At 52.5% G+C, this 14985-nt stretch overlaps 1 protein-coding gene across 3 annotated transcripts in view; it reads right to left on the minus strand.

Moving 5' to 3' along the window:
- Nucleotides 1-14985, minus strand: part of Rabl6 (RAB, member RAS oncogene family like 6) — a 28249-nt gene that overhangs the window by 3621 nt on the left and 9643 nt on the right. For 2 of the 3 annotated variants that reach the window (XM_074052797.1, XM_020183966.2), the window contains exons 2-10: nt 13820-13954; nt 12724-12771; nt 10004-10056; nt 8997-9088; nt 5943-6083; nt 5311-5416; nt 1952-2055; nt 584-918; nt 193-346 (exon numbers count right to left, since the gene is read on the minus strand). In XM_074052797.1, coding sequence (XP_073908898.1) covers nt 193-346; nt 584-918; nt 1952-2055; nt 5311-5416; nt 5943-6083; nt 8997-9088; nt 10004-10056; nt 12724-12771; nt 13820-13954 — 1168 coding nt within the window. The other variant, XM_074052798.1, reaches the window with a different exon arrangement.

The following is a 14985-nucleotide window of genomic DNA, read 5'->3' on the forward strand; positions in this document are numbered from 1 at the left end:
TGAGCCCTTCTCTCCAATCTTCTGGTCACACTTCTGCTTTTGCTGTTGGAGCTGCCTCTGTGAGGGCTGGAGAAGCAATGTCCACACTCCCTGGGATGTCCTGAAGACTAGGCTTGAGTGGGGTGAGGGAGGGTGCCACGCTGACCTCAAGGGCTGAGCTCTGTGCTCAGGCCCACCAACTGTATCCCTTACCTGTCGCTATCCTGCTGTGGGCCCTTGGCTCCAACTCTCTTCTCTTCCTTAGGCAGGATGCTGTCTTCCAGGAAGCTGCCGTCAAGGCCATCTTCAGGAACAAACTCCTCAACGTTCTGGACTCTTGCTGGAGCCTCTGCAGCTGGAGCTGGTTCTGTGGACAGCAGAGGCTGGCTCTCCTCATGTGGCACCTGACCCCTCAGTGTGGGACCAGCCCCCACCACCCCAGAATAATGCCTGTAGGACTGTAACTGGGGAGTAGGGTGGGTGGCTCAGGAGCCCTGGCTGGAGACCATAGGCTGCCTCCAGAGCTGGGCTATGGTAACCACACCCCATTCAGCAAGGCACAGGCCAAAGGTCCATCTTGTGAGAGGGCTGCTCCCAGGCCCACCTGGAGGTGAAGGGGTCACATCTGCAGCTGGCGAGGTCCCAAACAGCCGAGAGATGATGCCGCGCCGCTGGGGTGGGGCAGGGGCCGAGGGATGTGCAGGGTGGGATGGGGTCTCCACGGGGGGCAAAGGGGATGTGGGCAGTGCTGGGGGACAGGGTGAGGGGATACTAAGGGGCAGCTGAGGGGCAGGTTGGGGTGTGCTGGGGCTGGAGCTCCCTGTGGATACGGCACTTGGAGGCACAACTGGCGACTGGGAGCCAGAGGATGGGCTCTGTCCGTTGGCTGCCAGAGGGGATGCATGGCCACGACTTCGAGCCTCCATCATCTCAAGGAAGCTGGAGGGAGTAGGAGGGTAGGGAATGAGGAGCCTGGCCTCTCCTCACCTAGAAAGGCCTCAGCAGCAGGCTTCCTGCTATTGCCATGTCAGTGTCCAGCTTGCATTACACTGAAGTGGAGGATCAAAGCTGTTGGGCTGCCACCAACCCCATAGCCTCTGCTGCCTGGTAGCCAGGCACATGTGGAAGATGCCCTGCCTTTAGCACTAGAGGCCCCCATCCCCCAAGCCAGGCTCCTCCTCCACACTGGCATCAACCAGGGGACCAAGCCCCACAGGGGCAGGAGGCAGCTATGGCCTGAGTTCACCAGGGCCAGCAGTGATGACCGAATGCTGGCTGTTGAGGCTTCACTTGTTCGGGCTGGGGAATCAGGCCTTACACTGAGCAGCTGTCTGTACCCAACACTACTCTACATCTAGGTCCTGCATGCACTGTGCCCTCAGCCACTGGGACTGAATGGACACCTGTGGGTTCTGCTGGGCCTTTAGGAGGGGATCTGGCAAGAAGCACTCCCAAGTGTAGAGAGTGTGGCCTCCTAAGTGTACATGGGCTGCCACAGTCCACCCTTGGGAGTGTCTGCCAGGAGCTGAGGAGGGGCCAAGGCTGCTTCCTGGGCCGGTATAACTCCATTTACAGTTTTAAGTCACTTGCTCTGGACAAGTGCTTATCTGACTCTAAATATTTTTATTGCATGTTAATAATAAAAAACCTAAACAGAGGAAAAGGAAAGGCTGAAGAATGAAGATGATAGTACAGGGCACCTGTCCCAGGGGGTTGGGATGGGTTGCTGAGGGACAGTGACCAGCTGCACTCTGAGCACTACCAGTCTAGGCAGATGATGCTCAAGCTGACTGCTTTGCTAGCCATTTGGTACGCTCTCCACTGCCTCACTGGTATAGACCAAATCTTGGTGCCTGACCCATGTCTGTGGATACCAGGGACCATTGACAATAGGGTGCAGAACCAGCCCTCCCATTCTGAGGGGTCAGCATGCAGACAAGGCACACACATCCCCAGATGCTGGCCCACGTACATGCTGTAGTTCTGGTCCTCGGTCTCCTGCTGCACCGACAGCTCCTCCAGTGTGGCGTCAATGTCTAGCTGGTTTGTCTCCAGCTGACGCAGCAGTGTCTCCCTCTAGAGAGGAAGTGGACAGAACTGAGCAGAATGCCCCCTTCCCTTCCTGCAGCCTCTCAGCAGGACTCTATGCCCACAGTCAGACCATGTGGCTCAGAGGACAGATGTCAGTCACACAGGTTCCATACCAGAAGGCCTTGGTGCCATCTTGGCTGGCACCTTCCTGAGCACAGCCTCAACCATGTCAGCATGCTGGGTACAACAGCCACTCAGGCTAAACACAGCCATGGTCAAGCCCCGGGACTCCCAGGAACAGCTTTGGGTGAAGGCTTCTGCCAGCCATGGCTTGAGCAAACCATAGCCCTTTAGGCCTGAAGGCAGGAATCAATCAGATCAAGCCTTTGGGTCATGTTGCTACTGTGCCTGCTAGTCCACAGGCTTCTAACATTTAAACTCAAATTCAACATGCAAACATCACACCAGGCTAAGTGCATGTGAGGTATGAAGAACAGAGCAGGGCCTGTGTTGTGTTTCTGCCTTGCAGAGGTGCTACTGGACCCATGCTGCTAGCATAGAAAATACGGGGCCCAGCATGACCATGGGACGGCCCCAGTGCCATACTGGGTTTTTAGTAGAGCAAACCATGGAAAAAGTGGGAGCAACTATAGAGACTTGGGATTTGTATCAGACTGATAAGAACTGCAAAGGACCCATGACAACAATATGGCGTAACACCCAGGACCCTGAGGGAATAACTGGGTATGTGATGATGGCCATTTTAAAAATGAAGATATGATTTACAAAGACAAACCTAGACAGTCACATTAACCAAATGCAATGTGTGAATCCAGCTTAGACCCTATTCTGCATAATGACCAAATGATTTAAGGATTTTTTTTTTTTTTTTGGCAGTACTGGGGTTTGAACTCAGGGTCTACACCTTGAGCCACTCCACCAGTAGTCCTTTTTTGTGAAGGGTTTCTTGTGAACTATTTGCCCAGGTTGGCTTTAACTGCTGATCCTCCTGATCTTTACCTCCTGAGTAGCTAGGATTACAGGCATAAGCCACAAACCTGGCTAAAGAATTGTTTTGTGCTCTTGGTGCTGTGGTTGTGTTACGAAGTTTGGATTTTTTTTTTCAAGCTGGGCACAGTGGCTCATGCATGCTTATATTCCTAGTTACCTGGGAGCTGGAGATCAGGAGAACCCAGGCAAAAATTTAGCTGGACCGCATCGAAACCAGTAAAAAGCTGGGTGTGGTGGTGATGTGCCTGTCATTCCAGCTACATGGGAAGCGTAAATAGGAGGACCATGGTCCAAGTCAGCCTGGTTGTTAAGGGGGAAACTATATTTGGAAAATAACTAAAGGAAAAAGGGCTGGCGATGTGGCTCAAGCAGTACAACACCTGTCTAGCAAGTGCAAGGTCATGAGTTCAGACCCCAATACCACCAAAAATAAAAGACCTGATTTTCTTTTTTCTTTAGACAGGTTCTCACTATGTAGCCCAGAGTGGCCTCAAATTCATAATTCGCCTGTCTCAGCCTCACAAGTGCTTGGCTTTCAAGAGTATACTGTCACACCCAGCAGAAGTCTTGACTTTTAAGAGACATGTTGCAAATATCTTTGGATGAAATAAAGGAGACCTGGGCTTTCATTCTAGGACATCCAGGGCAGGTGTGAGACCAGATGGCTGGCAGCCATTACAGACAGACAGTAGGCATTGGGTCCCCTGCATGCATGCACGACAGAAGGGACACTATGCTGGTCCTGGCATCCCATTCTCTTCCTTGGTGACTCTGGAAGCCAGTGGCAAAACCTTCATGGCATGCAGCAGCTGAGCTCCTTTATTTCTGAACTGAGACGAGTCTGCAAAGGAAAGGCCTTTGCACTGTAGGACCCTGAAGTCCTGCCTTCTTCCTAACTGAGGGCTCCTCAGCATAGCCCCACCTGCAGGAGCCTTACAGCTCTCAAATGGAAAAAGAGGTGAAAAGGAAAGGCTTCAGTTTCCTAAGCAAGCCTGGTATCCTGGAGAAAGAATGAAGCCCCCACAACTGCCACAGGTCCCCAGATGCAGGCCCCTTCAGCCCTCCTCCTGTCCACTAATCACCTCACACGTGGCTTTCCACAGCTGTCCTGGTTCCTAGGTTCCTAGAGGGATTCAGTTCAGAGATTAGTCCTCTGTTCTCACCATCAGGGCCCATGGATCTTTGTCCTAAGTCCTACAAACCCAGCTGCTCTCCTGGCTTGGGAAGGGGTTCTGGCTTTGGGAAGTCACAGTATACCTCCGGGTCAGAGAAACAAAGGATGTATACCTTAAAGCACCTGGTGTCCTAAGAGTTGGGCAGGACTACAACTCCCAGAACACTGCCCTTCCCACAGAGCTGTGCCCCACAGCAGAAACTGGAGGAGCCCAGGACCTCTTGGGGAGTCCAGTGTCCCCCTTGCCACATGAGAGGCCATGTGCATGCCATGACCTGCATGATGAGGTGATGCAAAGAGTGCGTCATCTTTTGTGGTGTTCTGTCCAAACCCAAACCCAAGTTTAGCCATGAGGAAATTACAGTCTGGATCCAAGTGAGAGGCAGTCTTTACACCTGCCCAGTCCTAAGAATGGCTAAAGTCATCCATCCCCAAGGCAGCCCTTGGAGGGATCCTGGACAGAGGAGGTCAGTCTGGGTGGAGGCTTCAGTTTAGTTAACAGACTGACATTGGTTCCTTGACTTTGACAAAAGCATTGTGGAAATATAAGACGCAGGCACTGGGAGCTAGGTGAGGATGTAGACACCCTGTACCATTCTGCAACTTCTAGAAATCTACAAGGTTTCAAGAGGAATGCTCACTGGAAAGTGGGGCGGTACAGCGCTTCACTGGTGGGCTGCCCTTCACCTCATCTGTGCCTGTGAGGCTGGACACCTTGAGCAGGGAGGGGCACAGGTGTTTTCTGATGGCCAAAGAGTCCTCATACTTGTCCTTAGTGAGACAGTCAAAGGGCCATGATCCATGGCGAGGGTGGCTAGCTGAGCATTTCAGTGTTACCTAGGTCTCCAGATCCACCTGGGATGTGCCCCAGAGAGGCAAAGGGCTCCATTTGAGAAAGCGAGACCTTGCCTTGGGGTGCACTCCTTAGTGAGTAGAGAAGGCATGTCATCCACCCTAGGCCTCCTGCTCTGATTGCTCTGCATGGATCCTTGCTGGTGGCCAGCTTTCAAGCACATGGCACAAACCACATTCTCAGGGCTTTGAGATGAGGCCCATCCTCATGCAGAGAAACAAAAGAGCCATATGTCTGTATGTCCCGCATGGTAAGGACTCACCTGCAGCTGCAGAAATGGGATGTTGAAGAACTTATGCAGGTACTTCAGGCCAAAGCTGTTCTTCATGGAAGACTCAGCATAGCGGAAATAAGAGGAGCCTGGAGGTCTGTTTTCAAACAAAGATATAAGAGGAAGGTCTTAGCAGGGCAACATGGCTCAGCCCCATCCTGTGCCAAGGACCACATCTAGGCGTAAGGCTGCTGGTCCACTTGGCCCCTTCCTGCAGCAGGCTCCTGAGAACCCGGCCATGGGCTCCTGCTAAGCCTGCCAAGTGGTGGAGCTCTGAGTTGTCTTCAGCAGGTGACCTCTTGAGGTGGTCTAAGGAACTGGACAGGAGCTAGACGGTCCCTCGGGGCCAGGCACCTTGCCCTCGCTCAGATCTCCCATGGCACTGCCAACCACAGAGACCTTAGACTCAGTGGGCTCCCCAGAGGCTGGCGCCACAGGTCTTCCCCTCTGACTTCCCTCACTATGGGCCATGATCCCTCCCTGGGCCAGGGCCATGTTGCTTCATTTCCACACAGCCCAGGCTTTCCACCTTTGCTGCCTGAATGTCTGCAAACTTCCTGTCCTTCCCCAGTGCAACTTGAACACATGGGTTTTTACGTGGAAGTAGGGCTGGTAGCACTCACCTGTCCAGGTGATCGATGAAGTCACGCACATCATCTGGCAAGATGACTCGGTGCTCGCCCATGTCTCGGTAGTTTCCCAGCACACACACTGGCACATGGGTCGGCACTTTGGGAAGCTCCCGAAGGACATAGTTGAAGGTCCTTTGGAAGGGGGGAGTGTGTCTTAGCCTTAGTTGTGCGCCCCACCCCCCACCCAGGGAGCTGCATGTGCTGGGGCTGCCTTTCAACTCAACCCAAACCAGTTGTCGCCACAGGCAGTGTTAGAGAAGAAAGAATAATGAGTGCTGCAATCCCCCCGGCCTGCAGCCATGCCCACTTCCTTTCTTGGATGGCATACACCTCCCCGTACCCGCAAATCCAGACGCTCCATTCCCAGTCTTTTGCTGGAGTGCCATATGTCTGTGCTCCTACAAAATCAACTCCATTTTGGCCTATTTCCACCATCACAATGAAATGAACGTATCCTTGCATGACCTGTCCTCAGCTCTGCCATGCGCTGAGGTCAGGGCTGCAGCTTGTCCACTTCTCCCTGCTCATTGTTCCTGGCTTGTGAACACCATCACTGAGGTGTCACTGCTGACTCTGAGATGTCACTGGAGGCAAATGAACTGCTACCAGAGCCTGGTTCTGTAGCAAACAATGCTACCCAGAAGGCTGGCAGGATAGAAAAACAGGTCTCTTCAGGACTGATCTACTGTGGGGCTGCCCTATTGGGTCATCCCAAACAGCTTGTAGAGACACAACCAACTGGGCATGGTGAAACATGCCTGTAATCCCAACATTCAGAGGCAGAGGCATAGGATTTCATATTCAAGGCCAGCCTGGGCTACACAAGACCTTGTCTCAAAAATAATGTCCCCCCATAACCCAACCAGTGATGTGTGTGTCTCAGATTCCCTGTCAAGAAAGCAGAAAAATGACATGTCTATAACTGTAGTGGCCTCTCTCATCTTCTAGTATGTCCACTTGGGCACATCTCCTGCATTTTTTGACCCATGAGGCACGCTGTGCATTTACTGCATGATGTGGCCACTGAGGGCCCATACTTTCCATCTTTCCCATGGGTGCTGGGGCTCTGTTGACAGATGTCCAGATGTCTGTTGACACCCAGTCACCACCTGAACCAAACATGCCAGAGTCCAACAAGTCTCTGAGCACTGAGACTGATAAACAACTGCAGTCCACACCTGGTTCTCTGAGCACAACCTGCCAATGGGGCCTCACAGACCCAGGTGGACACCTGCGCCACGTTTCTCAATCTTCTGCTTACTTTGCACTCTGCAGCCTGGACACATATGTGGCTCCCCCCTCGGACTAGCTGTTGGGTCCTCACCAGCCTTCAGGGCACTGCCCTTCTCTTCAGCTTGACCTCTCAGAAGCTGCAGGACATTGTACGGCTAGCCTGAGAAGGCCACAGGGGCTTCAGTGGAGCTGAGCTGACGGCTGGTTTTCTTGCGGTACTGCACATGCACTCTGGGATCTGACTACACCTGCCTAGGTAACATGCTTCTCTTACTTAGGAGCACAGTCACACACAGGCAGGTGTATCAGCCATCACAGGTTCACAGGGCTGCCCTACTGCTCTACTATATGGGTCATCCCATATAGTACTAACACTTGGGAGTGAAGTTCCCAGTTAGTAAGTCACTGAGTCAGGGACATGGACCTACAGGTCTTCAGTGGCCATGGTCTGGGCTGGCGTGGCTGCCTGTGGCCTTTGCATAGCAGCTGCCTGCCCAGACCCAGTCCTCCCACCCCGCAGGCACCGATATGCATACAGCACTGCCCAGCAAGGACTGACTACCAGCACATGCAAAAGGCCTCTGGGGATTGCAGGTGGCAAACTGTACATAGTAGGTGGCTCTCTGCCCTGGACCATGTGCTCCAGTTCAGCAAAGCACACACCCATGTGCAAAGTTGAACTCCCATCTCAGATGCAGAGCAGGGAGACAAGCTCCTTATGGCTTTGCCCATGTGAAATTGAGTGTTGTGGCCTATGAGAATGGGAAAGATTGTCTTCCCCTGCATTTGCCAATATTCTACAATGAACATGGATTGCATATGCAATAATAAAAAAAATACGTATCTAAAAACAGAATAAACGGTAGGGTGAGCACCCCAAATACCACTTCTAAATAGGCTGCCATAAGGCCTTCCTTCCCTCAGCATTTTTGGAGTCTAGTTTTCAGTGTGTGCAGAGCAGGCAAGACTTCAGGGTGGCCCTCTATAGGCATCTGGGAGCTTCTCAGCTGTTTTTCCCATCGTTGGTGACAGGAGTGCTTTCAGTCTCATGCTGGTACATGTCAGGCAGTCCCCTGGGCACATGTCAAGTGCTGTCATACAAGTAAGCAAGGAATTAGATGGGTCCTGAGAGACTCTCCAGGGGAGGCTCTGCAGCTCATGCCTGGTTTCTGTGCACCTCTGCTCACTGTTTGCTTTGCTCTTTGTCCTTTGCAGTCATGAGTTTTAGCTGTGTCTTCCTAATGAGCCATGAATGAAGAGGCCTTCGGGATCCCCAATACCAGTGGGACACTTGATTCTGCCGTTTTAAATGGTGTCTTTGGGCCAGCCACCAGTAGCTAATGCCTGTAATCCTAGCTACTTAGGAGGCTGAGATCTGGAGAATTGAGGTTGGAGGCCAGCGTGGGCAAATAGTTCATATGATCCCATCTACAAAATGGACTGAAGGAGTGGCTCAAGTGGTAGAGTACCTGCTTTGCAAGAATGAAGCCCTGTGTTCAAACCCCAGTCACACCAAAAAAAAAAAAAAAAAAAAAAAAAAAAACTCAAAAAAACAACAACCACCTTCAAAACGGTGGGGCTGTGGAAGGTACATGCCTCACCTAGACTACTATGCACCGTGAGCCTGAGCCACCATCAGGCTCCATCTCACCCTCTTACTGCACGGGCGTAAACCTGAACCCATTCTGTCTTATGGCACAGATGCCTCAGTCCTCTAGGCCGGAAGCGCCACACCAGCAAAGGAATGCTGGCTGATGAGGTCACCTGATGCTAACAGCTGTGTAGCCACTCCAAGCAGCCTGCCCCGCTTACCACTGCTTGGTGATGTCGAACATCATGACCACCCCATTACAGTTCTTGTACACATCCAGGAACTCAGCATCCAGGGCCAATTCAGACTCCGCCTAGGAACAGGAAGGAAAAGGTGTCAAGACCATGTTCCCAGCAAGGTCCCAGTTGTGGACCTTCAGTCACCTGGAAAAGGCTGAATGGGAGTTTTCTAATCTGAAAAGACAATCGTCATTTCATTTGGAAAAAGATATGAAGAGACAATGCTGCTGGGTGCTCATGAGACTTGCTCATGGGCCAGGGTGGCAGCAAACTCTACCAATGCAGGAGACAGGCCTGCTCAGGCCCCCACAAACCATTAGTAGCATCTTCCCCAGGGCTTGTGGATTCCAACTACCACTCAGAAGCAGGGAAGCAGTGCTGGAGCTGTCAGCTGCCTTATAAGATTTGTTCCAGAACTTTTGGAGCACACAAACAGGCCACACAGAGTGTGTAGGGGATGTGTGCATCACTTAAACTTCCTGAGTTTAAGACAGAGGAGGTGTTCTGTGGATAGAGGGAGGAGAAACGGCACTCAAACAACTGAGAGAAAGGACAGTCGGGATCACAGAAATGGGCACACTGTGCTGCAGCTCCCAGGGAGGACCACCCACTGAGCACCATGGTCCCACTTATGGGCACCACGGCCACAGCCCCAAAACGTGTAAGCACTTCTGAAGGCTGAGGCAAAATGCGGCCACATACGTGCCCCTCAGGTCATTCAAACTCAAACTAGGAATCAGTCCAATGCAGTATCTTCCCAGTGAAGCAAGGGCAGCCAACCTAAAATTCAACCCTGGCAGCACAGGGTCTCACGGGCAGCTGGAGACAGTCCACATGTGGTCATGTGGACTATGACCACATGTCCATGGGCAGGAGTACACTCAGGGAGCCCAGGAAAAGCAGGAGGTAGGGTCTGCCTGGGTTTGTAAATGACTACAGGCAGCTTTGCTCAGGACAGAGGAGAAGACTAGCCTGACGATAGGGCTCACCTCCTGGGGGTCATTCTCCATCTTCAAGCCGTCGCCTCGCTTTTTGCATTTTCCTTTTTAGAGGACAAACAAAAATTAGGGGTGTACTTGCTGGGTTCAGGAACTGCCGAAAGGGGGAGCACCCCTCCCTGGCCCCACCCTGACCTCTGTAGTGTCACGTTGGACTGTGTTGGTTCAACTATTAACCTAAGGAGGCTTCCTGGGAGGGTGGCTAGAGGTGAGGTGCCACTGAGGAAAAATGCCCCTCCTGACAGCCTGGCTCCCATGGCTGAGTCCAGGGTGGGAGGGATACAGGGGACACATTGTGAGGTGCAGGGCCCTCACTAGGGTGAGGCTGGGGTAACCACAGCTGGTACTCCCGAAACAGGGACCAGCATTTCTGCACTTCCTGTCACGCTCTGACTGGCAGGGTAAGCCCTGCCTCAAAAGGTACAGGAGCCAGCCAAGCCTGATCCTCACTGGTCCTCCCACGCTGGAGACCCTCACATGGGTACAAGCACTGCTGACCAGTGGGTGAATGTGCTCCCACCCACATAAGCCTCCATTCCTAGTGAGTTGCCATGAGACCAGCTCTGGGTAGCGGGGAGGAGAGGTGCCTTGGCCAGGAGAGAAGGGACTAGACAGGGGCCTGAGGCTTAGCAGAGGCACCAGAGGAAGTCAAAACTTGCTGAGGCTGCTCCCCATCACCCTCCCTTCATGAAGCTTCAATACGATTCATAAGGTCTGCCTCATGCAATCAGGTGGCTGCAGACAGATGCAACTCCTGCCCCCAAAGTGGGTACAACGACATGACCTCTGTTTGGTGGGCACCTTCCAAACGCTCTGGAGTCACACACGGCATGCACAGAAGGCATGGAGAAGAAGCACAAGGGTGACGCTTACCCAATGGGCGGGGCTCACTCAGGCTACATTCTGCTGGAATCACTCTGTGCACTGTTCTCAACCAGCTGGTGTTCCTACTTGACCCCAACCCGCCCCCCAAATGAACGCAGGCTGAGGAAAGAAGGACATACACCCTGCACCAGAAACCACAACCCGTGAGACACACCTCTCAGTGAAGCCCTAGACCTGGAGATTCATAGCACAGCACAGCACAGCACAGCCACGCTGGTTAGGCCAGAGGCTGTGTAGCAAAGTCAGAGACCACGTCTGAAGATCAGGGGCTGCATGTGAGAGATCAGCCGTGGCTCAGTCCCAGAAGCTCATGCACACACATACAATTCTAGTGCTAGAGTAGTCAGTGAGCTCTCACTCTGTGGGTCACAGAGGAACCTGTGACCTGATGTGAGAAGACAGGAATGAAATCAGGCACTTTTGTGAGGACACTGGGGACGGGGGGCGGGGGGGGTCCTACTGCTGTTTCCCAGGTTTGGGAGGGAGGGAGGTCTGTGTGGGAGCTGCGTCCTCAGCTGTGGACACAGGATCTTAATTCCTGGTGTTCTGCAATGAATTCTTATCACTTGTGTGGCCTTAGAATCCATCTTGTTCTCAGGCCATAAGTGCCAACTCCACAGTTCCCCTAAGTCCTTCATGTGGTCCACCTCAACTGCCTCTGCCTCGTGACCACCTCCCTAAGGGAGACTACACACAGTCTGCTGACACCCAAGTGCCATATGCACCACACAGATAAGCTAAAGTGACCACATTTCAGTCACAATGTGACCCCACATAACTGCTTATAGCCTGCTTGCTATAAACCCACCAATTAAGATCCCCTATGGGAAGCCTGTTTGGATAACACCACGATCCCAACAAAGGTATGGGCCCAGAGCACTTCCACCTTTCTCTCCCCTCTTTCCCTAATTCTTTGTTCCTGGCTCACTTGACCTGGGGATGGAGGACCACCCTCCTCACTCGTGGTGCTCTTTCCCCCAGATGTGTACATAAAAGCCTTTGCACTTTCCTATCATGGTGGTGTGTTGAGTCTGTCCCTTCCATCTGAATAACCAGGGGCTTCCTGGGTTATTCAACCCAGGCCAGGTTTTCCCAGCAGCAGAGCTGCGCTCAGGCAAACTAGACCGGGGTCAAACAAGAGACAAAGAGACAAAGAGACAAAAGAGACAAAGGGTGTCTGCCAGTGAAAAAAAAGTTTCCAATGACAGTGACCCATGGTCATGGTTGGACAACTGGGCATCAAACCATCACCAGATGAAATAAGTATCCAGTGAGTGGTGTCTTGTGAGCCTCCAAGTCTGTTCCCTGCATTTCCCTTAGGGCAGGGCCACCAACTGCACAGGCTCTGGAGTGCAGCACCTACAGGTGCTCACAAGTGCTGGGATGACACCTGGGGAGCCCCGTCAGTGACCACATGGGAGGAGGGGCTACTAAAACAGCCCTGCATGGGCCACTGAGTAGTGAGACTCTCCATCCCCACTAGTGGTCAATTATTCAGTTACTAGACAGATGCTCAAAGCAGCAGGTGTTTGGTGCTGACAGGTCCACCAGACACAGGACCCAGACAAAACGTAAATAGTTGGCAGCAAACCCAAATTTCCTCCACAGTGTTGCAGCTGATTCCTGTTCCACATTTCTGGGCCATATCTGGACGTGTGTGACAGGACAAAATGGGTCTTAAGTAGGACACATGACTCAAGGGAGAGAAGCCAACACTCAAGGTAATGGGCACAAGGATACCCAAATGAGGTGATGCCAGTGGGGATGGAGGCTCTTCTAATTAGAGTGAATAGTGTTAAAGAGAAAAACACAAAAGATGCACTTACCTTTATCAACTACATCCCAGACTTCAACTTTCACTACGTCATCAGTGGCTGAAACAGGAAAATCCTGATTAGTGCCCAGTGTCAACTCCTGGCTTCCCAAATTGCCAGGGGCCATTCTGGTGTCACTGCCTGGATCCCAGCTTTCTACTGGGGGAGACAGGGCTGCTCCTCTAGGCCTCTGCATGAAAGCTACATCTGCTGGCCCAGAGACAAAGCCACCACATGGCACCCCCCCCACCTTTGAGTACACCTTCAGGGTCACCAGGCCGCTCCGGTCACCCAAGCAGACACTCGTACACTGGACAGACTCCAACACAGCATGGATGCTTCAGTCATGTCCTTCTGACCCCCTTTCTTCATCCTGTTGGCCTCCAGTCCACTCTGAGGGAAGCAGGATGCAGGAGGCCACAGCTCTGCTCTGCTCTGGTTGTGAAGCAGGCCAGGATGGCGCAGCCCTGCCATTAGCCCTGTGGCCTCCTCTCTGGGCTTCTTTGGTGCTGCTGGTCCTTTTAGTTGCCTCATGAGTTCCTACGGTCTCTTCAATACATCTCAGCAACAATTCTCTTCCCTGGAGTGTGTGTGGCAGGGGCAAGGGAGTTGAAAGGATGGTAGAGTGCCTCAGGATCCAGAGAGGAGGGCATCCTACCCATGAAGCACAGAAGACTGAGCACCTACCTACACTGCTCACAGCACCACAGCACACAGGCCTACAGGGCAGAGCTCCGTGTGTGCTCTCAGAGTGGGCCAAGCAGTGCTTTCTGAGGTCTCTGGGGAGATCTAGTCTTTGGAGGGGTTTCCTTCCCCACTCACCTGCAAATATGGCTGCCTGGGGCCCAGAGTTCTCATAGACAGAGAGAACTAACTTCATGGGTCCAAATCCATGGTTTGGAGTGATAAAAAACACCTTTAATGAATGCACCTTGAGTTCACCTGGGGATTTCCACATGGGCAGATGGTGGTTTCACAGTCTTGGGAAGCTGCTTCCCAGGAACCTCAGCAGGAGGCTGCGCTATGCTGCGGGCATGGTTCTGCGCAGTGCTGTGCTGCGCTGTGAGGGTGAGGTGCTGTGCTGCGCTCCCTACCCACTCCTACTCACTCTTATAATTCCAGTGGATGCTTGTGACCTGGATCTCCTGTGTGGGGATGTACTCCTCCACAAACTTCTTGCCCTGCAGCCGGTGCCAAAGCGCTGTTTTGCCTGTGTTCCTGTCCCCCCGAATGACAATCTTCACTGAGGAGAGGAAAGGCAAAGAGAAAAAAGACAAGTCAAAATCAAAGATTGTACCTGTTCTACCCCGGCACATGTTCTGCAGGAATCAGATTCAGGTGACAGGCAGGAGGGAAGAATGGACACAAGGTGTGCTAGTTACTCAGGATACCAAAACTGGCTGGCCAGTGGCTGCTGACTTCAAAGAATTAAACCATTTCGTTTAAATTTTTTTTTTTGTGGTACTCAGAATCTGAACTCAGGGCCTCAAGCTTGCTGGGCAGGCACTCTGTCACTTGATCCACACCTCAGCCACATGCCTGACTTTCTGTTTCGGGGGCTAAGGATCTCTCCTACAGTCCGAATCCGTGGGAGACCACTGGGGACCCTTGGGATTAGGGCTGGGCCATGAGGGAGTCTTGACACTTCCAACCAGGAGTAGTGCCCAAGGCAGGACCTCAGGCTTCCTCTCTTTGCTCTTGACCCACTTTTCCTGCAGTCCTGGTGTTTTTAGAGATATTTTGTGGGAGGGGATCTCCCACTTTACTTACTCCACTGTGTGTGCCAGGCTTCTGCCCTGGAGTCTGCTGGCTCAGGCAGGGATAGGCATGTGCCCTCAGTGACTGGGATAGGGACAAGGTAGGGGTGCTCTGGAGGCACCCACCTTTTAGAGGGACACCATCCAGTGTTTTGGAAGGGTGATGGAGAATAGCAGTTTGGAAGTGACACAGAGGGCCAGTAAAGAAAGATTAAGAGTCTGGAGGAGGTGAGAGTGGGAGTCTGATGTATGACTTGGAGGAAGAACCACACTTCTGGTGAGTGACATTAAAGGAAGCAGTGACAAGAATGACTCAGGTTTCTGGTGGCCCTATTCCTGAGATGAGTGAGACCACCAAGGGTACCATGAAGGGCAGGGACTCCAGGCCATCCACAAGACATCCGGGAAGGATTCAAGGAAGGGTCTAGGAGATACAGAGGCTCTGGAAAGGCAGGGCAAGGGGCAGAATTGAGGGTTCGTCAATTCACTTAGGAAAAATACTGTATCGTCTGATTGT

Source organism: Castor canadensis, chromosome 13, assembly GCF_047511655.1.
Source record: "Castor canadensis chromosome 13, mCasCan1.hap1v2, whole genome shotgun sequence".
Lineage (NCBI taxonomy): Eukaryota > Metazoa > Chordata > Mammalia > Rodentia > Castoridae > Castor > Castor canadensis.